Below are 25,970 nucleotides of genomic sequence, written 5' to 3'. Positions count from 1 at the left end.
TTGTTTTTCCAGGCTACTGTAGTCTTGTTACTCTGCATTTATTTGTTCTCATCAGTTCCAATGAACTGTATTGGGAACTGATTATTGATGAGTTGTAGTTTGTGAAATCTTCATGCTTTCATGTGAATTCAAAGAATTTTTTTTGTCTGTAAATTGACATTACCAGATTCTACATGCTTAGGGTAACTCCACAAGTAAAAAGTCACTGTTGGTGTGGTTGTATCATTATCAATGGACAAACAGGGATACAGTCTCTGCAAAGGAACTTTTTTATTGATTGAAATACAACTTTGAAGCTGCAGGAGCCCCATGAAAGGGGTCATGGGGTTTTATAATGTTAATACTTGTAAACTTCAAGGTCAATGAAAGTAAGTAAAATAAAAAGAAACAGCTGATAAGATTTCTTTAGCAGGTAATTAGTTATATTGAAGCACCCACCTGAAATCTAATTTTACAGTGAAAGGATTATTGTTTTTTCTTATAGAAGGTGCATTACATCTCAGAGATGTAATAGTGGAACAGTTGGAAATTATATTAGTTATATGCTGGTAATGATGTTCTCTGCTGTTTGTTTTGGTAGATTGTACATAATTTGTGCTTCAGAACTGATTTTCTGTATGTTTGTTACGTTTATTTTCACAGAATTGATATTTGAATTTGATTAAGTTTTCATTTTGATATTTAATTAATTTCTTTGTAGTTGATTTACAGAAAAGTATTTCTCTTGTTTGTTATCCTCATGAATATATGAAGTAACTTTTGGTTAGGAGTGTCAGCGCTTACTAGTAGACAACCGGAGTTTGAAGAGCAACATAGGTCATGCAGGAGTGCAGCCTTTGGGAGTGATGCTCCATCGGAGGAGGCCAAGCTACAGCAGCAGGTTCAGCTGCTCACTGCACAGCTTAGTAAGGTGAGAAGAAACCTTTTGGTTCCATTAACATAGCTTCTCAACTTCTTTTTCAGTAAGGATTTTTTTTTGGTATTGGTTACAGTGTATGAAACTCAGAGGTTTACTTAAGAATAGGTCATCATATATTCATTCTTGCAGAAATTTTAATTTATTTTATTTGCAACATATTTAACTGAATGTTCCATCTAAAACTTTGTTGGTTTATGATTTTAGTACTTGATTGTAAAATTTAGAACCAGAATAGTCAGTTAGATTTAGAGTGTATTTTATAAGATCAGAATTTATTATAAACTGTATTTTTCATGAACTTACACTAATACATACGTATTTTAACACAAAGTATCTTTTGTGGTAGACACTTATTGTTTTCATTTTATCTCTTGCATTCATGGATGTAGTGTCAACGTATGCATGGTGGAGCCAGGTAAGTCTCAGTTACTTTGAGCTTCATCTTATAACAGGTTCTGTAGTAAAACAAGATCATTTTCACATTTGAGTTTGGCTTGGTGGAAGGTAGATTATGCTAGTATTGTGATACATCCATATGATCAAGCCTGAGTACCCTTTGCTTTACTCTATTTTTTCTATTTCCTCTTTAGCCTTTCCTTCTCCCTTTTTCCCACCACTTCAGAGACAATGATCTTATGCCAGTGTCTCTTTGCTCATTCTCTGCATGTGCTCAGACCATTTCAGTATGCAGTGGTTGGCCCTCTCATTCCGATTACATACCTTCAATACTCCGCTTCCTCCAAGTCCTCCTCATTTAGATTCACACTCAAGTCATCCTGTCTCATTCCCCTACTGCACCTCATTTTATTACTTAACTTCACATTAACTTTTTCCTTTCTTTTTTTTACACTCAAATTCACACACCAGCCTTTGGACTTTCTTGAGTGTAGGAGTATTGTGACATTAAGGAGAACAGATGGATGGGTCACAACAAACAAAGATGATGTGAAAAGGAGATGAAGTAGGTATTTTGAAGCTCCGTTGAATGTGTTGAATGTGGAAATGGATGCGTAGTGTTTGGAAAGATGGGTTGTGTGGTGAGAGTCATGGTGAATAGGATTTGCACAAAATGAAATATGTGAAAGCATTGGGAGTGGATTGGATTGCAGTTTATGAAGAAATGGAACATCATTGTTGCTTGGTTGATTAGGTTATTTGCTCTACATATTACCCATCGTTAGGTTAGTTGCTCTACATATTTCCCATCTTGAGGTACCTGAGGACAGGCAGAGTACATGTACAGAAAATTTTTTATAAGTTCAAGAGGGATTAAGAATTAGTATTTCAATTTGTTAGCTATAATTCTGTTGAGTATACCTGGAATGGTGTATGGAAGAGTGGCGAATGAATGAGAAAAGTGGCATGCACCAAGCAGATGGATGTAAAGGAACAGTGTTGTTTTAAGAGAGATAGTGTGTGTGTGTGTGTGTGGACCAGGAAAGTAAGACATGTATGTGAATAGAAAGGGAGGAAAGTGAGTAGCCCTTGGTGAGGGTGGGTGTGTTTTCAGGGCGTGTGGTGCCATCATGGCTGTTTAGCCTGTTTGTGGACAGGTTGTTGTGGGAGGTAGATACAAGGGTCTTGGTGCAAGTATTGACCCTTTGGTATGCTGGAGACTAGGGGCATGAAAGATAAATGTATTGCTTTCGCAGATGATGTCATTCTGGTGGCACTATCAGATCTCTCAGGGCTTTGTCCTAGGTGAGAAAATTGGGTTTTGAAGTATGAAAAGCCATTTCTCTAGCACCATCAAAACTTTGTAAATATCCACTTATTTTACCATCCCATCCTTCTGTACTAACCTTTCTAAATAAACACTTTTGCATCCAGAAAATAGAAGGATCAAAACACAGACTTGATTGGCATCGCATCACCATTGTACCATGATTTCTTAGACATAGGCAGGTTTCTGTATGTTTGCCAGTTCTTAATGAAATAGTATCAAATGAGCTTGAAGATTATAATGTTGAAAAGAACTTGTACCTCATGATTACACACAAATATGATGGATAGACGGGTGTTTTGCTCCTCAACAAGGAAGAGTTCTCTCCAATGCTCATAGGTCTCTGATTGCATTAGAGAAATGGTTGTTCATGCTTCAGAACCTACAATTTTTCGTTTTATTTATTATGCTTTGTCGCTGTGTCCTGCGTTAGCAAGGTAGCGCAAGGAAACAGACGAAAGAATGGCCCAACCCACCCACATACACACGTATAAACATACACGTCCACACACGCACGTATACATACCTATACATCTCAACGTATACATATATATACATGCTCAGACATATACATATATACACATGTACATAATTCATACTGTCTGCTCTTATTCATTCCCGTCGCCACCCCGCCACACATGAAATGACAGCCCTCTCCCCCTGCATGTGCATGAGGTAGCGCTAGGAAGAGACAACAAAGGCCACATTCGTTCACACTCAGTCTCCAGCTGTCATGTATAATGCACCAAAACCACAGCTCCCTTTCCACATCCAGGCCCCACAAAACTTTCCATGGTTTACCCCAGACGCTTCACTTGCCCTGGCTTAATCCATTGACGGCACGTTGACCCCGGTATACCACATCGTTCCAATTCACTCTTATTCCTTGCATGCCTTTCACCCTCCTGCATGTTCAGGCCCCGATCACTCAAAATCTTTTTCACTCCATCTTTCCACCTCCAATTTGGTCTCCCACTTCTCGTTCCCTCCACCTCTGACACATATATCCTCTTGGTCAATCTTTCCTCACTCATTCTCTCCATGTGACCAAACCATTTCAAAACACCCTCTTCTGCTCTCTCAACCACACTCTTTTTATTACCACACATCTCTCTTATCCTTTCATTACTTGATTAAACCACCTCACACCACATATTGTTCTCAAACATCTCATTTCCAACACATCCACCCTCCTCCGCACAACTCTATCTATAGCCCACGCCTCGCAACCATATAACATTGTTGGAACCACTATTCCTTCAAACATACCCATTTTTGCTTTCCGAAATAATGTTCTCGACTTCCACACATTCTTCAACACTCCTAGAACTTTCGCCCCCTCCCCCACCCTATGATTCACTTCTGCTTCCATGATTCCATCCGCTGCCAAATCCTCTCCCAGATATCCAAAACACTTCACTTCCTCCAGTTTTTCTCCACTCAATTTTACCTCCCAACTGACTTGTCCCTCAACCCTACTGTACCTAATAACCTTGCTCTTATTCACATTTACTCTCAGGTTTCTTCTTTCACACACTTTACCAAACTCAGTCACCAGTTTCTGCAGTTTCTCACACGAATCAGCCACCAGCGCTGTATCATCAGCGAACAACAACTGACTCACTTCCCAAGCTCTCTCATCCACAACAGACTGCATACTTGCTTCTCTTTCCGAAACTCTTGCATTCACCTCCCTAACAACCCCATCCATAAACAGATTAAACAACCATGGAGACATCACACACCCCTGCCACAAAATAACATTCACCGAGAACCAATTACTTTCCTCTCTTCCTACATACACACATGCCCTACGTCCTCGATAAAAACTTTTCACTGCCTCCAACAACTTGCCTCCCACACCATATATTCTTAATACGTTCCACAGAGCATCTCTATCAACACTATCATATGCCTTCTCCAGATCCATAAATGCTACGTACAAATCCATTTGCTTTTCTAAGTATTTCTCACATACATTCTTCAAAGCAAACACCTGATCCACACATCATCTACCACTTCTGAAACCACACTGCTCTTCCCCAATCTGATGCTCTGTACATGCCTTCACCCTCTCAATCAATACCCTCCTATATAATTTCCCAGGAACACTCAACAAACTTATACCTCTGTAATTTGAGCACTCACTCTTATCCCCTTTGCCTTTGTACAATGGCACTATGCAAGCATTCCGCCAATCCTCATGCACCTCACCATGAGTCATATATACATTAAATAATCTCACCAACCAGCAGCAATACAATCACCCCCTTTTTTAATAAATTCCACTGCAATACCATCCAAACCCGCTGCCTTGCCAGCTTTCATCTTCCGGAAAGCTTTTACTGCCTCTTCTCTGTTTACCAAATCATTTTCCCTAACCCTCTCACTTTGTGCACCACCTTGACCAAAACACCCTATATCTGCCACTCTTTCATCAAATACATTCAACAAACCTTCAAAAAACTCACTCCATCTCCTTCTCACATCACCACTACTTGTTATCATCTTCCCATTAGTCCCCTTCACTGAAGTTCCCATTTGTTCCCTTGTTTTACGCACTTTATTTACTTCCTTCCAAAACTTCTTTTTATTCTCCCAAAAATTTAATGATACTCTCTCACCCCAACTCTCATTTGCCCTCTTTTTCGCCTCTTGCACCTTTCTGTTGACCTCCTGCCTCTTTCTTTTATACATCTCCCACTCATTTGCATTGTTTCCCTGCAAAAATCGTCCAAATGCCTCTCTCTTCTCTTTCACTAATAATCTTACTTCTTCATCCCATCACTCACTACCCTTTCTAATCTGCCCACCTCCCACGCTTCTCATGCCACAAGCATCCCTTGCGCAAGCCATCACTGCTTCCCTAAATACATCCCATTCCTCCCCCACTCCCCTTACGTCCTTTGTTCTCACCTTTTTCCATTCTATACTCAGTCTCTCCTGGTACTTCCTCACACAAGTCTCCTTCCCAAGCTCACTTACTCTCACCACTTTCTTCACCCCAACATTCTCCCTTCTTTTCTGAAAACCTTTACAAATCTTCACCTTCGCCTCCACAAGATAATGATCAGACATCCCTCCAGTTGCACCTCTCAGCACATTAACATCCAAAAGTCTCTCCTTTGTGCACCTATCTATTAACATGTAATCCAATAACGCTCTCTGGCCATCTCTCCTTCTTGCATATGCATACTTATGTATATCTCTCTTTTTAAACAGGTATTCTCAATCACCATTCCTTTTTCAGCACATAGATCTACAAGCTCTTCCATTTCTATTTACAACACTGAACACCCCATGTACACCAATTATTCCCTCAACTGCCACATTACTCACCTTTGCATTCAAATCACCCATCACTATAACCCGATCTCGTGCATCAAAACTACAAACACACTCACTCAGGTGCTCCCAAAACACTTGCCTCACATGATCTTTCTTCTCATGCCCAGGTGCATATGCACCAATAATCACCCATATCTCTCCATCCACTTTCAGTTTTACCCATATCAATCTAGAGCTTACTTTCTTACACTCTATCACATACTCCCACCACTCCTGTTTCTGGCACTTCAGTTGTTGCTCACATTTTCAAACGTGAGTTTTGGATCTCAGAATTTTAGATTTCTTGTGATTTTCGAAAACAAGACCTCATGAGATTTTTTCCTTTTTTTCCAGGCTGAACGTAGTCGTCACACATATGAAGCTGCAACACGGCAGCTAGTTGACTTTCTACATACTGTCAATTCTACATTAAACATGACAACTGGTCAAACATGCACTTCTGCTGCAAATATGTTCACCAGTCACAGCACAGGTACAAGTCTTACTGCAAGTCCCACTACTTCCCTGCACTCCATGACAAGTCCTACTGTGTCTCACTCTAACATAACTCCGACAACTGTGTCATCAAATGCACCTCCAGATGATGATGGAGATGAAGATCCTCCATACAGGTTGGCAAACCCAAAAACTACATCTCAGAACTTAGTTTCAAGCTCTACCTCTCACACCTTTGGACCAGTAAGAAGGAACTCTGATGCTGTCCGAAAAGCAGGCAGTGTATGGGCTTTGCCAACACAGTCAGGAAACCCTCGTAGGTAAGGGTATTTGGATAATAATTTTTTCATGTCTTTGTCACTTGGACTTTTATTTACTTTAATGGTAAGACTGCACAAGCTTAATGCTTGGTTAATGTATTTTTCTTTACTTTCATATGTTAAAGTTTTATTAGCAGTTTTGGAACAATACTCTCATAATTCTATTGATTTGCCTGATGAACATATGAAGCAGTCTGTGTGGATAATCAGATGGAATGGATAGTTTAAGCAGAAGGATTAATCCTAATGAAATGTTATGTTTGCTACATTCATGCTAGGTTTATCAGTGCCTAATTACCTGCAGAACAGTGGACCAACAATCTCCTTTCCTTAGTACTGTCTCTTTGCCTACTGTTTTCAGGCTATTTTGACAAACCACAGAGGAGAGAAATGTAGGTTTTTGAAATGTGACAAAACCTAAAAAAAAAATTTTTTTGGTAGTTGCAGAAGAAATTTGAATTTAATGGTCACATTGTATAAATGTTTTATCTATCTACCTATCTATATTTCCGACTCCCATACAGTATGGAAACTCCTATCAAGGGATTGGTCAAGGCAACAATCTCCACTTTGTCCAATTATGCCTCCCTCACATACGTCACTCCATGCGTTCTTCTACCATTTCTCTCCAGTACTCCTCCACTCTGTTTCCTCATGTCATAGTTGGTCCATCTCTATAACCATACTATCATACACTCTTCTTATGTCTTTATGAACTCCTTGTCATGCATTCTTTCTAGTAGCCCAAACCACCTGAAAGCATTATGTTTCACCTACACCACTACACAATATATTCCCTTTGGATTTCTTACCTTATCAAATCTGTCATTCACCCCCTTCATTTAATTCCTTTCTTCATATCATCTAGTCTTACCACATACTTTATTAAAGTAGCTCATTTCCATTGCCTGGACTCATGACCTCTGTGACATATGTACATATTCAGTAAAACCTCTGGTATCCAAAATGCTTGGGGAAATAGGCTGTTTCGGATAACAGTTACTCCAGTTAAAGTTTTTTTGTTTTTTTTTTAGATATATTAGGCTATTTAGAAAAAGCTCCTTCCTCATTTTATGCAGGGGTTATTGTATGCAAGAACCTCACAAAGAGAAATTGCATATAGCACAGGCATATTCTCCTGTTTCCTTCACATTATGTAGCTTCTGATGTTGAATGAACTTATCTAGCCATCCTGTATTTGGTTTAAATGGCTCTAACTCAGCTATATTGTCTTCCTTACTTAAATTCTCATAATTCTTCAGAGCCTTAGACCTGAGCTGACATTATATAGCTTCTGATGTTGAATGAACTTATCTAGCTATCCTATACTTGGTTGAAGTGGCTCAAGCTTACCTATATTGTCTTCCTTACTTAAATGCTCATAAATCTTTGGAGCTTTAGATCTGAGCTGAAAGTTACTCAGGCTGCATTTCTTCTTTGTGTTATGCTATGCATATAGCTATGTATGTCTTTCCATGGATAAATTAGTATCTCTTGTATCGTGATGCTTTTGTCTCCACCTAACGAATAGGGGCCATAATTGACTCAGATGAAAATTCAGTGAATTTGCAGGACTTAAATAGAGTATCAGAATGGACAGATACACAGAAAAAGGAATTCAAGCATGGATAGATATAGAACACTTAGTGTAGGTAAAGACAGGAACAGTAATAACAAACTGGACGATACTACTTTTGGTAAAACAGAATGCAAAAGAGATTTAGGAATATTGGTTAGCAAGGATCTTAAGCCTCGGCAACAATGTATTAAAGTGTGTAATAAGGCTAATAGGATGTTAAGGTTCATTGATAGGACTGTTAGCAGTATAACTCCTAGAGTATTATTGTAACTATCTTGCATTGGTGAGACCACATTTGGTTTATGCAGTACAGTTTTGGGCACCATGCTATATGCAGTTGATATAGATTATTCAGAGGGAGTACAAAGGCAAATGACAAAAATGCTGCCTGGAATTAGGAACCTCACTTATGAAGAAAGGTTAAAAAGACTGAATTTACACTCACTTAAGAGGAGAAGGGCTGAAGGAGATATGATTGAAGTTTTTAAATGGATGAAGGGTAAAGATAACATGAATAAATTTCTTAGAATGGAGCCACTGTATAGGACAAGAAATAATGGATTTAACTTAGAAAAAAATAGATTCAGGTCAGATGTAGGTAAATATTGGTTTAGGAATAGGGTAGTAGGTTTATGGCACAAGCTGCCAAGTACAATAGTGGAAGCTAGGTCTTTAGGTAGCTTTAAACGAAGGTTGGATATGTTTATAGGTTCAGGCGTTTAGTTGTAGTTTGGACAGACTCAGGACCTGCTTAGCACGAGCCAATAGGCCTCTTGCAGTGTCCTCACTTCTTATGTTCTTTATTTTATATTTATTATACTTTGTTGCTGTTTCCCATGTTAGTGAGGTAGCGCAATTAAACAGATGAAAGAATGGCCCTACCCACCCACATACACATGTATATACATGAACGCCCACACATGCACATATGCATACCTGTACATTTGATCATATACATACATGCACATACACAGACATATATACACATTGTTGAAAAGGATCACAATTTTGTGCATCATCAAGTATATTCCTAAGAGTCCACAGGGAAAATGAAACACGATAAGTTCCCGATAAGTTCCCAAATGCACTTTCATGTAATAATCACATCATAAGGGGAGACACAAGAGAGAAATATAATAGTCAGTTGATATACAACAAAGAGACGTAGCTAGGACGCCATTTGGTAAACATGCGATTATCTCTTTATTGTATTTCAACTGACTGTTATATTTCTCTCTTGTGTCTCCCCTGATGATGTGATTATTGCACGAAAGTGCACTTGGAAACTTATCGTGTTTCATTTTCCCCGTGGACTCTTAGGAATATATACACATGTACACATTCATACATGCTGCCTCCATCCATTCCTCCTGCCACCCCACCACAACAAAATGCCCCCCCCTCCTCCCACATGCATATGAGGTAGCACTAGGAAAAGACAACAAAGGCCACATTCGTTCACACTCAGTCTCTAGCTGTTATGTGTAGTGCACTGAAACCACAGCACCCTTTCCACATCCAGGCCCCACAAAACTTTCCATGGTTTACCCCAGACGCTTCACATGCCCTGGTTCAATCCATTGACAGCACGTCGACCCCAGTATACCACATTGTTCCAATTCACTCTATTCCTTGCATGCCTTTCACCCTCCTGTATGTTCTGGCCCCGATCACTCAAAATCTTTTTCACTCCATCCTTCCACCTCCAATTTGGTCTACTACTTCTCGTTCCCTCCACCTCTGACACATACGTCCTCTTTGTCAATCTTTCTTCACTCATTTTCTGTGTTACCAAACCATTTCAATACACCCACTTCTGCTTTCTCAACCACACTCTTTTTATTACCACACATCTCTCTTACCCTTTCATTACTTACTCGATCAAACCACCTCACACCACTTATTGTCCTAAAACATCTCATTTCCAACACATCCACCCTCCTCCGCAAAACTCTATCTATGGCCCATACCTCACAACCATATACATTGTTGGAACCACAATTCCTTCAAACATACCTATTTTTGCTTTCTGAGATAACATTCTTGCCTACCACACATTCATCAACATTCCCAGAACCTTCGCCCCCTCCCTTACCCTATGACTCACTTCTACTTCCATGGTTCCATCTACTGCTAAATCCACTTCCAGATATCTGAAACATTTCACTTCCTCCAGTTTTTCTCCATTCAAACTTACCTCCCAATTAATTGTCCCTCAACCCTACCGAACCTGATTACTTTGCTTTTATTCACATTAACTCTCAGCTTTCTTCTTTCACACACTTTACCAAACTCAGTCATGAACTTCTGCAGTTTCTCACCCGAATCAGCCACCAGTGCTGTATCATCAGCAAACAACAGCTGACTCACTTCCCAAGCCCTCTCATCCCCAACAGACTGCATACTTGCTCCTCTCACCAAAACTCTTGCATTCACCTCCCTAACAACCCCATCCATAAACAAATTAAACAACCATGGAGACATCACGCACCCCTGCTGCAAACCGACATTCACTGGGAACCAATCACTTTCCTTCCTTCCTTCCTACTCGTACACATGCCTTACATCCTTGATGAAAACTTTTCAATGCTTCTAGCAACTTACCTCCCACACCATATACTTTTAAGACCTTCCACAAAGCATCTCTATCAACTCTGTCATATGCCTTCTCCAGATAGATAAATGCTACATACAAATAGATCTGTTTTTCTAAGTATTTCTTGCTCTTGCATACATTCTTCAAAGCAAACACCTGATCCACACATCCTCTACCACTTCTGATACCACACTGCTCTTCCCCAATCTGATGCTTTACACATGCCTTTACCCTCTCAATCAGTACCCTCCCATATAATTTTCCAAAAATACTCAACAAACTTATACCCCTGTAATGTGAACACTCACCTTTATCCCCTTTGCCTTTGTTCAATGGCACTGTGCATGCATTATGCTAGTCCTCAGGCACTGCATCATAAACCATACATACATTGAATATCCTTACCAACCAGTCAGCAAGACAGTCACCACCTTTTTTGATAGATTCCACTGTAGTACCATCCAAACCCACCGCCTTGTCGGCCTTCATCTTCTGGAAAGCTTTCACTGCCTCTTCTCTGTTTACCAAACCATTCTCCCTGACCCTCTCACTTCGCACACCACTTTGACCAAAGCACCCTATATCTGCCTCTCTATCATCAAACTCATTCAACAAACCTTCAAAATACTCTCCATCTCCTCACTTCACTACTAATTTTTATTACCTCCCCATTAGCCCCTTCAATGATGTTCCCATTTGTTCTTTTGCCTTATGCACTTTATTTACCTCCTTCCAAAACATCTTTTTATTCTCCCTAAAATTTAATGATACTCTCTCACCCCAACTCTTATTTGCCCTTTTTTTCACCTCTTGCACCTTTCTTTTATACATCTCCCAGTCATTCTCACTACTTCCCTGCAAAAAGCATCCAAACGCCTCTCTCTTCTCTTTCACTAACAATCTTACTTCTTCATCCCACCACTCACTACCCTTTCTAATCTGCCCACCTCCCACCTTTCTCATGCCACAAGCATCTTTTGCACAAGCCATCACTGCTTCCCTAGATACATCCCATTCTTCCCCCACTTCCCTTACATAATTTTTTCTCACTTTTTTTTTTTCCATTCTGCACTCAATCTCTTCTGGTACTTCCTCACACACGTCTCCTTTCCAAGCTCACTTACTTTCACCACTCTCTTAACCCCAACACTCTTCTTTTCTGAAAACCTCTAGATCTTCACCTTTGCGTACGCATATGCATACATATATACACATGTACATATTCAGACATCCCTTCACTTACCCCTCTCAGCACATTAACATCCAAAAGTCTCTCTTTTGCTCGCCTATCAATTAATACGTAATCCAATAACTCTTTCTGACCATCTCTCTTACTTACCTACATATACTTATGTATAACTCTCTTTTTAAACCAGATATTCCTAGTCACCAGTCCTTTTTCAGCTCACTAATCTACAAGCTCTTCACCATTTCCATTTACAACACTGAAAACCCCATGTACACCAATTATACCCTCAACTGCCACATTACTCATTTTTGCATTTAAATCACCCATCACTATAACTCAGTCTCAGGTATCAAAGCTGCTAACACAACAATAAGAATGATAATTATTGTTATTTTTTTTTTTTTCATACTATTTGCCATTTCCCACGTTAGCGAGGTAGTGTTAAGAACAGAGAACTGGGCCTTAGAGGGAATATCCTCACCTGACCCCCTTCTCTGTTCCTTCTTTTGGAAAATTAAAAAAAAAAAAAAGAAAGGGGAGGATTTCCAGCCACCCGCTCCCTCCCCTTTTAGTCGCCTTCTACGACACGCAGGGAATACGTGGGAGGTATTCTTTCTCCCCTATCCCCAGGGATAAATTATTGTTATTATTATTATTATTATTATTATTATTATTATTATTATTATTGTTATTGTTATTGTTGTTATTATACTTGATCACAGTTTCCTGTGTTAGTGAGGTAGTGCCAGGAAGCAGACGAGGAAAGACCCATCCACTTACATACACCTACGCATATGCATATATATATACACATGTACATATTCATCCTTGCTTTCCTTTATGTATTCTCTGCACCAGCCCACCTCTCAGGAAACAGCATCACCAGCCCCTGTTAGATGCCTCCAGGAAAATATGCTGTAATGTACAGGAATAAAACAAGCACATGGTATGTTTAGAGGTTATGAATTAATCCTAACTTTAATTTGGTGAGCTGTATTTTATTGTGAATAGATAAATGAGATTGTTTAGTGTATATTGTAGAAAGATTATATCTTTAGCCTAAAGGTAGTGTGAAGACTGCAGTATTAATTAAACCATTGGATTCAGTATTAACAGTTTGCACTTTAAGATGTATTATTCACATATTTATTTGTTATTAAGGAAATGATAACTGTTACAGAGTGAACCGTGCAGTCAGCACATATTGTGTGGCATCAGCTGCTTCTGGATCCAGTCACAGTAATACTGGAGCTCCATTAAACCATGACAGAGGACGATCACTCACCTCTGACTTCTTGGCATCAAGGGCCAGAGAACTCATTGCCTCTCTTAAGTCACTCATGAGAAGTGATAGTAAGTTGTTTTTGTTAAGATTTTCATTGGATTTGAATTCAACTTAGTTAAAGGTGAAGTGAGAAGTTGTTGGGTGTGTGAGATTTACTACTGATTATAAACAAGCATGTACTGATTGATGTGATTTTATCACTCTTTGTATGACCATTTATTATTTCTTCACCCTTCACTTGTGATGCATATCACTTATGCAGGCCAAATGCTGGTGTCTTTGGTCTAACCTTTAATCTTATATAGAATAGGATTGATTACTCATACTGTTACCACAATTATTTTGGTTTCCTACTCATGATAGCCATATGAATCTATGTTGGTTGCAACCCTGATATAAAAATCTTAGGAGTTAGATAATGATTTCCTTCTCATTCTCAAATTTATAGTTTCTCTTGCAGTTTTGTTGCTAGTAGTGTAGAGGGTGCTTAGATATAATCCCCCCATGTCTTTAAATATGGTTGGTTCAAAGCACGACTTTTCATCAGGTATATTGAAACTTAACTTGGAGCCAAAGAAATCAGGATCATCTGTAAACAGCAACAGCAGCAGCAGCAGAAGTATGAAGACTGAAGGTAGTTCTTCTGTTACTTCAGTGGAAAAAAGCGATAATAAGGCAGTTACTAAGGAAATTCATGGTGGGCGGCAGAACAGTGGACATGGAGAAGACAAACAGGGTACAGGCACTCTTCATCATGATAACACCCCAGGAGACAAGAACCAAAATATTGCAGAAATGAGTGAAAACAATGCTAGTCCAGCTGTAAACCAAAATTATAATAGCACAAACAACATCGGTGTAGCTCCAAGGATAAATAATGATACAATCAGGGATGATGTATCACAAACACAGTCTTTAGTGGATGTGAATAGTAACCCACAACCACTGAGGTAAGATTGCCATGAATTTGAAACAAAAGATTTTTGGTGATTATTAGTCATACCAGGAGGCCTCGGCTTATGATAAGGATGAACTCCTGGCACCTGTTGCAGCATCTTACTCTGGGCCATTGGAACCCACATTATCAAGGGTTTATGTTCCCAATCATATTTTTCCTGGTGTGATTCTTATGAATAGGTTATAGAGCACAAAGCAGTTTAGCTTACCACCCAAATGCACTCTGTCATGACGTAACTTTGATGATATTTTAGAACACACTGAAAAGGTATGTTGCTGTACTGAAAAATGGTGATAAGGGCTTTAGGTTCTGTTAGAATGGGATAGGGTTGACTAAGGATTACTGGGAATGAGAAGGGGTTATCTATATCACCACTGAAATATCTCATTCAACAAATGTAGTATAGTATATTACAAGTAATGCTGATAAACTAGTATTAAAGACATTAAGGTGACAGAATAAGTTTTTGACCAGTATCAGACCTTGAATGATAACCTTATACCCTGTACACCAGTGAGTGTCTAACATTTACTGTGGTTGCAGTAAATGATGGGGTAGAGTGGAACACAAATGAACATAGTTTCCAGACTGATGGGATATGCATGATAAGGGTACAACTACCTCAGATTATTTTAACATATTTGTTAATTTAAATATTCTTTTAGGCGTTGAGAATACATAACTAAATTTTTTGATTTTGTTTTTCAGTCTGTTGCAATGTGAAGATCTTTGTTATAAGTCAGTACAAGAAGCCCTAACTTTGATATGTCTTAAGATGATATATCGCACCCTAATTCTAGAGTTATATAAGTCTGAAACATCGTGAGGCAGAGCATCATAACTGGAGGCCTCCTGGTATTGTTGTGGGGTGACATGCTATAAAGATTATGATATAATCCACTTATTTTCCGTACTACCTGGTCAGCTGATTATGTTGATGTACACATGACACACCCCAAATGCAGACACACACACACACCCACACACATATTTTTGGTGCATTACACATGACAGCTTGAGAATGGATGTGAGTGGATGTAGCCTTTCTTTGTTTGTTCCTGGTGCTACCTCTTTAATGCACAAAATGGCAATCAAGTATGAAAGAAAAGAAGAAAATATATATATTTTTTCATGCATGCTCACCATTTCCCACATGAGTGAGGTAGCATCAAGAGCAGATGACTGAGCCTTAGAGGGGAAAATCCTCACATGGCTCCTTGCTCTGTTCCTTCTTTTGGAAAGTTTACAGGAAGGGAAGTTTTCCAGCCACCTGCTTCTGCCCCTCTTATTTGCCTTTTATGACATGCAGGGAATACTTGGGCAGTATTCTTTCAACCAGGGATAATATATATGGTTTGATTAAGTAATGAAAGGGTAATAGAAATAGTGTGGTTGAGAGCAATGAAGGATGGGCTGAATTGGTTTGTACTTATGTAGGGAATGAATTAGGAAAGGTTGTAAGAGAGGATGTATGTGTCAGAAGTGGCAAGAACAAGAATGTGGAGACCATATTGGAGATGGAAGGGTGGAGTGGAAAAGATTTTGAGCAGTCAGGGCCTAAATATGCTGGAGGGTGAAAGGCATGCACAGGATAGAGTGAATTGAAATGGTGTGGTGCACTTGGGTTGATGTACTGTCTGTGGACTGAACCAGGACATGTGAAGCGTCTGTTAAACTATGGAAAGGTCTGTGGGACCTGGATGTGGATAGGAGTTGTGAGTTTGTTGCATTACACATGACAGCTAGAGAATGGATGTGAGCAGGTGTGGCCTTCATCTGTTCCTGATGCACATAGAAGGAAATTGCATACTTATGTGTATATGTGCATAGTATGCATTATGTGCTAATTTGAATTTATGGATATGAGTTTTTCATAAGCTATGGTATGGGTAAGACAATTACAACACATTTTACTGGGTTATGGTACTCTAACATTATGATACATGTGGTTTATGTATTTAACACCTTAAAATCAGCACATTTTTATACAGTACTTGCATATCACTTACTAATGCCATGGTTCAGGGAATTTTCATGATACATGAGGTTGGAATCACTGCATTTGGCAACATCCATTGTGTCAGAAGAAGGTACATTGCTTTGGGAAGTTCTTGAGTGAATGACTTTCAAATAATTATGTGTGTGTGAACGTAGTGCTGTGGCTGACCCTTTGTGCATGTCCTCCTACAGCTTATTGGTGGTGGGTGAGTCGTCATCAGCTCATGATGATCATCGCTTCTCTTCCCTTCCAAACCGGAGCTGTGTATCAAGGACACTCAACGACTCTGAACATCGTCTTGTTTGGGTATAGGTCCACTACCTGAAAAGTTACTGTTGTAATGACTAATGCTTATGCTTTCAGTATGTGAGACCAGAAATACTAGATATATGATAGTATGTCTTGGCAAAGGGGCTTCATTGTAAGGAGTATAATCTTCTTGACTTTAATAACAATTAAAGGCTCTACAGTATTCTTTGCATTGCACAAGTGAGTGGTATTTCATCTGTTCATGATCACATGTAATCAGTAGTAAGCACACATTAATTCAGAATACACTCTAGACTTTCATATTAGATCAGTAGTGCAAGTATGTCTGGGCTAACAGTAATTAAAAACATACACCATTCATAGCATAATTTCTGTTCTTTGTTGTATTACATTCTTCTCAGTTATTATTTTACTTATTTATGATGTGATTCATTTTTTGTGAATATTTATTGCACTTCAATCAAATGGTCAGTCTGTATAAAGTACAAGGAAGGAAGTTTTATTTGTGTAAAGGACTGGCTTTCTTCACAAGTGTAGAAAATGTTTTGAGCAACTTGGTTTGCATTGAGAGAAAATCAAAGTTTCACTTATCCCGTTATAAATGTTTTTAATTGACTAAAGTGCCAGGAAACCTTTAGGTTCATTGTAGTAGTTAAGTGATTATGAATGCAAAGAAATTTAGTTCAAAATTTTCTCTTTCAGAAAACTTTTGTGTAATGTACTGTTTTTGTCATTCATTTTTATTCCTTGAAAAGGAGACAATATCAACTATCATTTTGGAATAATATATTTCCCTTGCAAATTGATATCTGCTGCTTTTTGTTTGTTTTGCTAATATGATGGTGTTGTACATTGTTTTACAGTGAAGTACATATGACGAGTGCTTTCACAAAGGGGGATGTATAAGTCCCTTATATGAATAGTGATGACAGTAGATATTTTAGTCTCGGATTTATTAGAAGTTACTAATGGGAATTGGTTTGAATATCCAAAGCCTGGAAGAGGTGATATGCATGTGTATTTTTTTATGATGAAAGTTAACTGCATTACTGCTTGAGGAAGTGAAGTAAAAATAAAGCAAAAGTGGAGTATGTACTTCATGTGTCATACTCATTTGAACCAGTTCCTGTTCCTACACCAAAGATCTTCACATTGTTGGTATCTGGTGCAGTTTTCAGTTATCAAATCATGGGGCATTCATGAACCATTAAATGGATATAGCTGTAGTATTCCAGAAAATATATATTTAGTTACAACTTGACATTCAAGCAGTAACTTACTGAAATATTTTGGGTGCTACTTAACAGTCAGGTGGTAGTTGTTTATTGAGATTATGTGGAAAGTATTAATTTATCTTACAAACCGATGCAATGACGTGTATGAAGAAATTTTGATATTAGCACTGTATCAGGAATACTTTAAAAAAAGATATTTGTCAGTTTTGAAAAATCTCATCTGGATGATATATTATTGTATTGACCTTTGCATTTTTTTTTTTTTTTTTTTTTTTTTTTTTGGCTTCTTTCTGTCATTTCCTGCAGGTTTGTGATATAATGTTGATTCTAGATTTTGAACTAGTATAAATACTTGTATATACTTTAGCTTATTAACTTAGGTACGGAATGTAAACATATATGGAGCCAGTATTCCAGTACAGGAATCAGTAATCTCAGATGGTGTAAACCAACTTTTCCCTTTCAGGTTAGACAGAGTTAGAAAGACCCATGACTTGCTTTCTTAATATATTCTCACTTGATTTCCAGATAGAAACTATAGTGAACAAATGTGAATACAGTATCCGCTAATCAGAATTAAATGACTAGGGGTATATATCTTATTCACATTAACATTTTTCTTTCAATGACAAAAGGATCTGCATCTTGTCCTTGTTGAGTAGCTTTGGTCTTTTATTTAAGCTCGTACCTTTTTAACATAGAAAAGGGTTTTGAAGAAAGAATCTCAAATTTCATGTATAACTGAATAATGATTGTAGAGATTGAGCTCTACCTCCAGCCTTCCAAGATTATGAATATGTTTTTATCTCAGGAAGTAGGTATCACAAGACTTTTTACTATTGGGTGGGGTTGACAAGATGGCACTGCAGTGGACCTGTGTAGATGTATCCCATTGGTTGTGCTTATGACCTGACTAGTTTTTAGAGTTGGACTTTAGTTAGTTTCTCAGTGGGTCTTTACAGTTAGGACTTTCTCCATGAGAAGTGTAGAAAATTCTTACTTAGCTCTGATTCAACCATAATGCAAAAGTATGTTTGTAATTTTTTCTTGGAATATGCTACTTTCTTATTCCTGTTAAATTTCTTTCCACTTGTTTTATGTACTGTACATGATTAGAATTATTATAAATGAATTTTTATATCAAATATAATATATAAGTGATTGGGTTTGGGGTAATAGAGTGTTGTTGCTACATTGGTGTTATTTTGGTAAGTGAATAAGAGTATTCATTATTTGCTAGTGTCAACTGGTAAATTATCTTTCCAGTTGACTTCTAAGCAGTTCTAAAAGAAAAGTAAAATTATTGCTCCTCTGCTTATGTAATAGTATTTTATCCAATATTCATGTTGTCCCCTTGTTCTTACTCTTTAAACCATCAAGATTTCTTCATCTAACTCAACAGTTTTTCTCTACTTTCTGTGACAGTTTTTCCTTTATTTACTTTTGTATTGTTCAGTTCAAGCAGATAACGACTGCTTCATGATAGGAAAGTTAGGTTACAAATTCCTCTGCCGCTGAGCTTCACTAGAATTTCTGTATTCAGATAAATAGGAACATGGGTAATTAAACCATGCATTATCAAGGTTGGAGTGCATCTTTATGAAATATGTCAACATAATCAAGAACAAGCAAAAAATATAAAGGAAAATATATAATAAACTCTAATGATGTGACACCAAACTTTTGCTTCTCTTGAACCATTATTGAATTATGCAGCAGGTTTTAGGCTCTAGCTATTACAAGGAATGTTTTATTTCATGTATTCTATACAAGTTTTGTGTCAGTGTATGAGAGGTACGAGTGCAAAGCTTGGGTTAGGGGGATTGATCCTAATCATCATTTTACCCTGTGAGCTAAGTTTGCCTTGCATGGCCTTTCTTAAAATGCATTTTTATTTGCAAAATAAGGGAAACGGTGCATGGCTTTTTCTTACTGTTAATGAAGGGTGTTCTTTCATGTTTTATTCATGGTAGAAAATCAATATCATAAACCACTTGTCAGGAAGCTTCTCTGTAAACTAAATGACATATCTTTTTGTTCGTATTGTATTTCATAATTTGATACTTGATGTTCTCAAAGAAGCATGCTGGATATTGAAATATTAGAATTATAGTTCTAGATTTAAAGTTAGAAATTCAGTAAATGCATGTATTAATATAAACCAAGTTTTGATTAGATTAAAAGGAGTTACATCAGAGTACTTGTGTCCAGATCTTCTCTTTACAGGAGATGCTTTCTTAAAAAGTGGGATTTTTGAATTAAATGAAGTACTGTGAACCCAACTTTAACATGGACCTTTAGGACATTTCTTGTCAAAGTTATTTCTCATACATATTAAGTATTGTACCAAAAATTATATTATTATAAGTTGAGAAAATTTCTTTGATGTGAAATACATATAAATACCATATAAAGTCATATATTTATTTAATAAGTATTGCACCAATTAGTATGTTACACTTATTTTGACCTTCACTTAGAACTCCTGAAAGGCTTTCCATCTTTTCCAAATTCCATTTATTCAGTACAGATGCCATTTGAAATGTCACCCTTTGAAATCAATTTTGTGTACAGTTTGTTTGTAATTTTGTAAATTTTTTATCAACCTAGGTGTTAGGCTGAGCACTCTGATAGTATCCACTGCCCTTTCTCCACTATTAAAACACCTCAAAACATTAGATTGTGTTTCTAGATTAATTTTTTTCCTAGTGTTTTTCTTACCAGAGCCACAGATATAAGTTGCTTGGCAATTACCACTCATTTTTATACTGTTTTGATATACATTTCAGAATTCATCATCTATATTTGTGAAAAAGGATTTATGACACAGCAACTTATAGCAAAGATCCAATGTTTGTGTTTTGAATTTTTGGGCAATGTTTTATGAAATATTTCCTAATCTCTCCACTTTGATTTGATACCTCATTTTTCAGAAAGGGATTATGCATTTGTTCTGGGTTTTTTTTATTTTATGTCAACAAATTATTTCATTCTTGAGTGTATGTTTCTAGATTTGCTGATCGATCATATGGACTCAGACAAAAAATTGATAGTAGGTGATATGGATGATGCTAGAAATTTTTGTATAACAGAGGCCCTTAGTCTGTTAATGTTTGAGAAATATGATTTTTAAATTTTCACGAGAAGTTTTCTGATATCCTAACTTTGATATGACTTATTATTGCTTAAAATGATATGACTTATGATTGTTTAGAAAGGGATAACAGTTTTTCTTGATTTAGTTTTTGAATGCCTTTTTTGTAAGTTTATAATTTTGGTGTTGCATATATATATCTTTGACTGCTGATTAATATTGATGAATCAGATAATGAATACATGGTAGATGTTATGATTGATGTTGAAATTAAACACTCATGTGAAAAAATTAATTGTCTTATTTAAGATCAATTTGTGCTTATTTATTTTATGCAGTTAAGTCTACCTCAGAAAGTTATGATGAGTGTTCCATAAATTGTATTTTGAAACAGTTTTGTACTTAAGGCAGAATTTTTGTGGTGCAGGTGGTAGCATTCCCTCTAGGTTCCCCCTTCCACATATGCACATGCACATATGTTTGTTTGCACACATATGTACACTGATGCACTCCTGTATCTACTGTTTTTCAGCCACCTGCTTAGCAAGTATTTGTAAGACTATCCATTACTCTTTTGCTAGAGGCCACACTAGGCTTACCAGCAGCTGCCCTTACTGTTTTTTGAATTGTCATGTTTTATAACAAAGAAATATGAGTGAAAAAATTGATTAACCTGGTGTTTTCATCATTTTCATCATACTTAGCATTGGTGATCCTTCACTTGATATTTTACTATGAGCATTGATTCTATATAGTGTATTGTATACTAAACCCAGTTTGTTAATCATATTGGCTTGTATTATGCTTACTAAGTTGAAGACTGTATCATTATAAAACCAGTGTCGATAATGTTATATTAAACAGAGTGAGCCAAGTGCCCAAAAGTATGCACCTTTCATAGGAATTAGTTTTGCAAGGCTAGGATCCCTAACTTCAAGCTTACAGGCTGTCAAAAGGCAGAGCTTTTGTTTGTTAGATCATCAGACGTTTACTTGGTCCAACATGGGCCTATGCCTGTCAGTGGCCCGTTCCCTAGCTTTTACATAAGATATGTCAGGGAGTGCAGAGAAGCCTGATTCCGTGAGGTTGACTTAATGCCATAGTATGGTGATGATATTTGTATGGATACTGTATTTTTATATGATAGCGTGTAACAGTTAGTGAAATATCATCATTACCAAGAAAGTAATGATAATCTTCTTTTATGGAAAAAATTGAGGCTAATATGTGATATTTGAATGATTCAGGAAAGATTACAGATTCCTGACATAACAGCATTAGGGAAAGTTACCCAAGGATTTCTTAAGTACATAACCAGGGATACTTACATCTGGGCAATAACATGCAAGTTCATGAATATGGAATTCATTCTGAATTTTTCAGAATATGAATAAACCCACAGTTGGGTTTTCCCAAAGAAACTGCTCTGCACTGTAGTTATTCAGTTGTACACTTTACTGTTAATTTCCTTCCGAGCAGGATGTTTGAATTATAAGAGTATGAAAGAACGTAAGTATTTGCATTGTTGGATATGGTTGTGTAAATTCATATTTTTAACACTTGTTTATCTGTAGATATCTGTGGCATAGGTACTTCGAAGATATGTGTCTAGTGAGAAAGAGTACGATAGGTGCTATGCCTAATGTGAATTATTTGAGAAAGTTGGGTGGAGCTCTCATAACGTTTTCATTTTCTTTTTTATGTTGAGGGCTCCAGTCATGAATAGAAGTCCACATCAAGGCCTTAATTGAAATACAGAGATAATTAAGAAATGGAAAAAGGAAAGACAAGGGATAGTATTTAAAAGATTTTGAGGAAGTGTAAAACCTGTCTTTTGAAATGAGCCAAGTCATAATTATTGGGAAAGACATGAGAAGGTAGAGAGTTCCAAAGCTTTGACGTGTAGGGAAAGAAGCAAGTATCAAAACAGCCCACCCTTGAGTTGCTTATGGCTACACAGTAATCATGTGAGATTGCTACTTGCTGAGTATTGCATGGTCTAGCTAGTGGTGTGTGCAAACAAGCATCCAGCTCTCATAAGCAAAAACCAACATTGTGTTGAGGGGCAAGGGGGTCAAGTTTGGAAGTTAGCCCGTGACAGCTTATAAGGCAGACAGCTTTTGTCTCTGTCAAGTAAGGCTGCGGAGCTAGAACCCCCCAAAAATTTGAGAGCAGTACTCAAAACAAGATGAATCAATTCTGTTCAGAATAGAAGTTTTGACATCTAGAGGCAGACGTAGTGATTCATGTATTGGTACTAGAAATCTAAATGAAAATGAATAATTTTAAATAGAACCATGGTTGTTTGATGTCACCAGACCATTCTAATGGCCTTTGGCATGACTAAAGGGGCTCCATAGTAAAGCTTCAATTTAGGGCTTTGATTCTGGATGCTGCCAGACCATTATAATGGCCTTTGGTAAGGTCAAGGGGTTTCAGAGTAAAACTTCAGTTTGGGACTTTTGATTCCACAAGATAGTGATAAGACATCTCACCAGCTACCCCTCTCAGCACATTTACATCCAAAAGTCTCTCTTTTACATGCCTATCAATTAATTCGTAATCTAATAATGCCCTTTGACCGTCTCTCCTACTCACATTCGTATACTTGTGTATATCTCTCTTTTGAAATCTGGTATTCCCAATCATCAGTCTTTTTTCAGCACATAACTCCACAAGCTCTTCACCATGTCCATTCATGACACAGAATACCCCATGTGAACCAATTATGACCTCAGTTGCCACATTACTAACTTTTATGTATAAATCACCTATTACTAATGCCCGGTCTTTTGCTTTGGTACCAAAACTGCTGACGCAATCACTCAGCTACTCCCAGAACACTTGCCTGTCATGATCTTTCTTCTCATGGACAGGTGCATAAGGACCAATAATCACCCATCTCTTGCCATCCACATTCAGTTTTACCCACGTCAGTCTAGGATTTACTTCCTGACACAGTCCCACAACTCCTGCTTCAGGAGTAATGCTACTCCTTTCTTAACTGTTATCCTCTCACCAACCCCTGACTTTACTCCTAAGACACTTCCAAACCATTCTTCCCCTTTACCCTTGAGCTTTATTTAGAATCAAAACATCTAGGTTTCTTTCCTCAAACATACTACCTGTCTTTCCTCTCTTATCTTGGTTACATTCAGACACCCAAAATCTGAGCCTTTGAGGAGGATTAGCACTCGCTGCCTGGCTCTTACTGTTTCCTCTTATTAGAAATTGAAATTAAGGAAGGGGAGGGTTTCCAGCCCCCTGCTCCCTCCCCCTTTAGTTGCCTTCTGCGACATGTAGGGAATACAGAGGTAAATTCTTTGTACCCTGCCTCAGGGATAATCAAACTCACACCCTAAGTAACTGTCCCTCACTGCCGCTAAACCTAATAAGCATGCTTTTATTCACATTTACTTTTAACTTCGTCTTTTCTCACACTCTTCCAGACTCATTCACCAACTTCTGCAGTTTCACTCTTCAATCCACTGCAAGTGCTGTATCATCAGCAAACAACTGACTCACTTTCCCCCACAGTCTACAATACCGCCCCTCTCCAAGACTCTCGCATTTACCTTTCTCACGATGCCATTCATAGATACATTGAACAACCATGGTAACATCACACACCCCTGTCCTAGACCATACTTCACTTGAAACCATTCATTTTCCCCTCTTCCCATTTGTACACATGCCTAATACCCTTGACAAAACTTCTTGCTGCTTTTAGCAGCTTCCCTCTCATGTTGTATATTCTTAAGACCTTTCACAAGGCTCTTTCAACCTTTTCATATGGTTTCTCCCCATACAATTTCTTCTCCACCACATATAATCAGATGCATTTGTATGCTGATGACTCGACACTGCATTCATCAACATTCTTCAATTCTGCTCCTTCTCTCACTTGATCTGCATCTTGCTGTGACGCAGCTTCCTCAATATAATCAGACATGGACAGAATATCTCTGTTGGATAGACAAAATCTAGTTAAGTTTAACACCTCCAAGACCCAATTTCTACCTAGCACTCTTATCAAAAACTCCTCACAACTCTCGTCTCTCCTTTGATGGTTCTGTAATTCCACCTTTTGACTCCTTGAACACATTTGATGTTACTGTAACATCCACTCTTTCTTGGAAGCCCCATATTATGGGAATAACTAAGTCTGCCACTAAAAGTCAGGTGTCCTCTTTAGATGTCAACACTTCTTTGATTCTGAACAGTTATATCATTTATACAAAGGATTGATTCAACCTTGTATGGAGTACTACTCTCACATCTGGGATGGTTCTAGGTCTGCATCTTTATTTGACATAATTAAGTCAAAAGCAGTCGGACTTATAAACTGTACCAGGCTAACTTCCAAACTTGACGCTCTTGCCCTCTGCTGCGCTGTTGGTTCACTTTCCCTCTTCTATAGGTATTACTTTGGTTTTTGCTCATGAGAACTGTCTTCTTGTGTATCCCAACCGCTAGGTAGACCATGCAATACTTGGCAAGCTGCTGCATCACATGATTACTGTGTGACCATCAGCAGTTCATGAGTGGGCTGTTTTAATAACTGCTTCTTTCCCTATACATCGAAGCTTTGGAAATCTCTTCCTTCTCATATCTTATCCAAAAACTATGACATGGCAGCAGTTCATGAGTGGGCTGTTTTAATAACTGCTTCTTTCCCTATACATCGAAGCTTTGGAAATCTCTTCCTTCTCATATCTTATCCAAAAACTATGACATGGTACATTTTAGATGACAGGTTTTTTCACTTCCTCTAAAACTCATAAATGATATCCTTTGTCTTTTCTTATTCCCTTTCATTATCTTTCTATATTTCAATTAAGGCCCACCCTTGATGTGAACTTTTATCTGTGACTGGAGCCTTAAACATGGGGGGGGAAAAATACCACATACAAATCCATGTTTCTATTAGTATTTCTCAGACATTTTTTAAAGCAGACACAGGATGGCAATGTCGTTTCCTGTGGGGTGGGGTGGCACCGGGAATGGCAGAAGGCAAGCA

The 25,970-nt window shown here is 37.8% G+C and overlaps 1 protein-coding gene across 1 annotated transcript in view; it reads left to right on the top strand.

Annotated features, from left to right (window-relative positions):
- LOC139761902 (uncharacterized) overlaps positions 1 to 21,622 on the top strand; it is a 31,099-nt gene extending 9,477 nt beyond the window's left edge. Inside the window, 6 exon segments of the mRNA XM_071686516.1 lie at positions 768 to 834; positions 837 to 910; positions 6,324 to 6,745; positions 13,290 to 13,462; positions 13,942 to 14,344; positions 16,543 to 21,622. Coding sequence (XP_071542617.1) covers positions 768 to 834; positions 837 to 910; positions 6,324 to 6,745; positions 13,290 to 13,462; positions 13,942 to 14,344; positions 16,543 to 16,663 — 1,260 coding nt within the window. The 3' untranslated portion in view covers positions 16,664 to 21,622.
- The last annotated feature ends 4,348 nt before the right edge of the window (positions 21,623 to 25,970 follow it).

The sequence above is a fragment of the Panulirus ornatus genome, chromosome 42, assembly GCF_036320965.1.
Source record: "Panulirus ornatus isolate Po-2019 chromosome 42, ASM3632096v1, whole genome shotgun sequence".
In the NCBI taxonomy this organism is placed as follows: domain Eukaryota; kingdom Metazoa; phylum Arthropoda; class Malacostraca; order Decapoda; family Palinuridae; genus Panulirus; species Panulirus ornatus.
The sequence above is the reverse complement of the archived record's forward strand: the minus strand, read 5'-3'. Positions and strand labels throughout refer to the sequence as shown.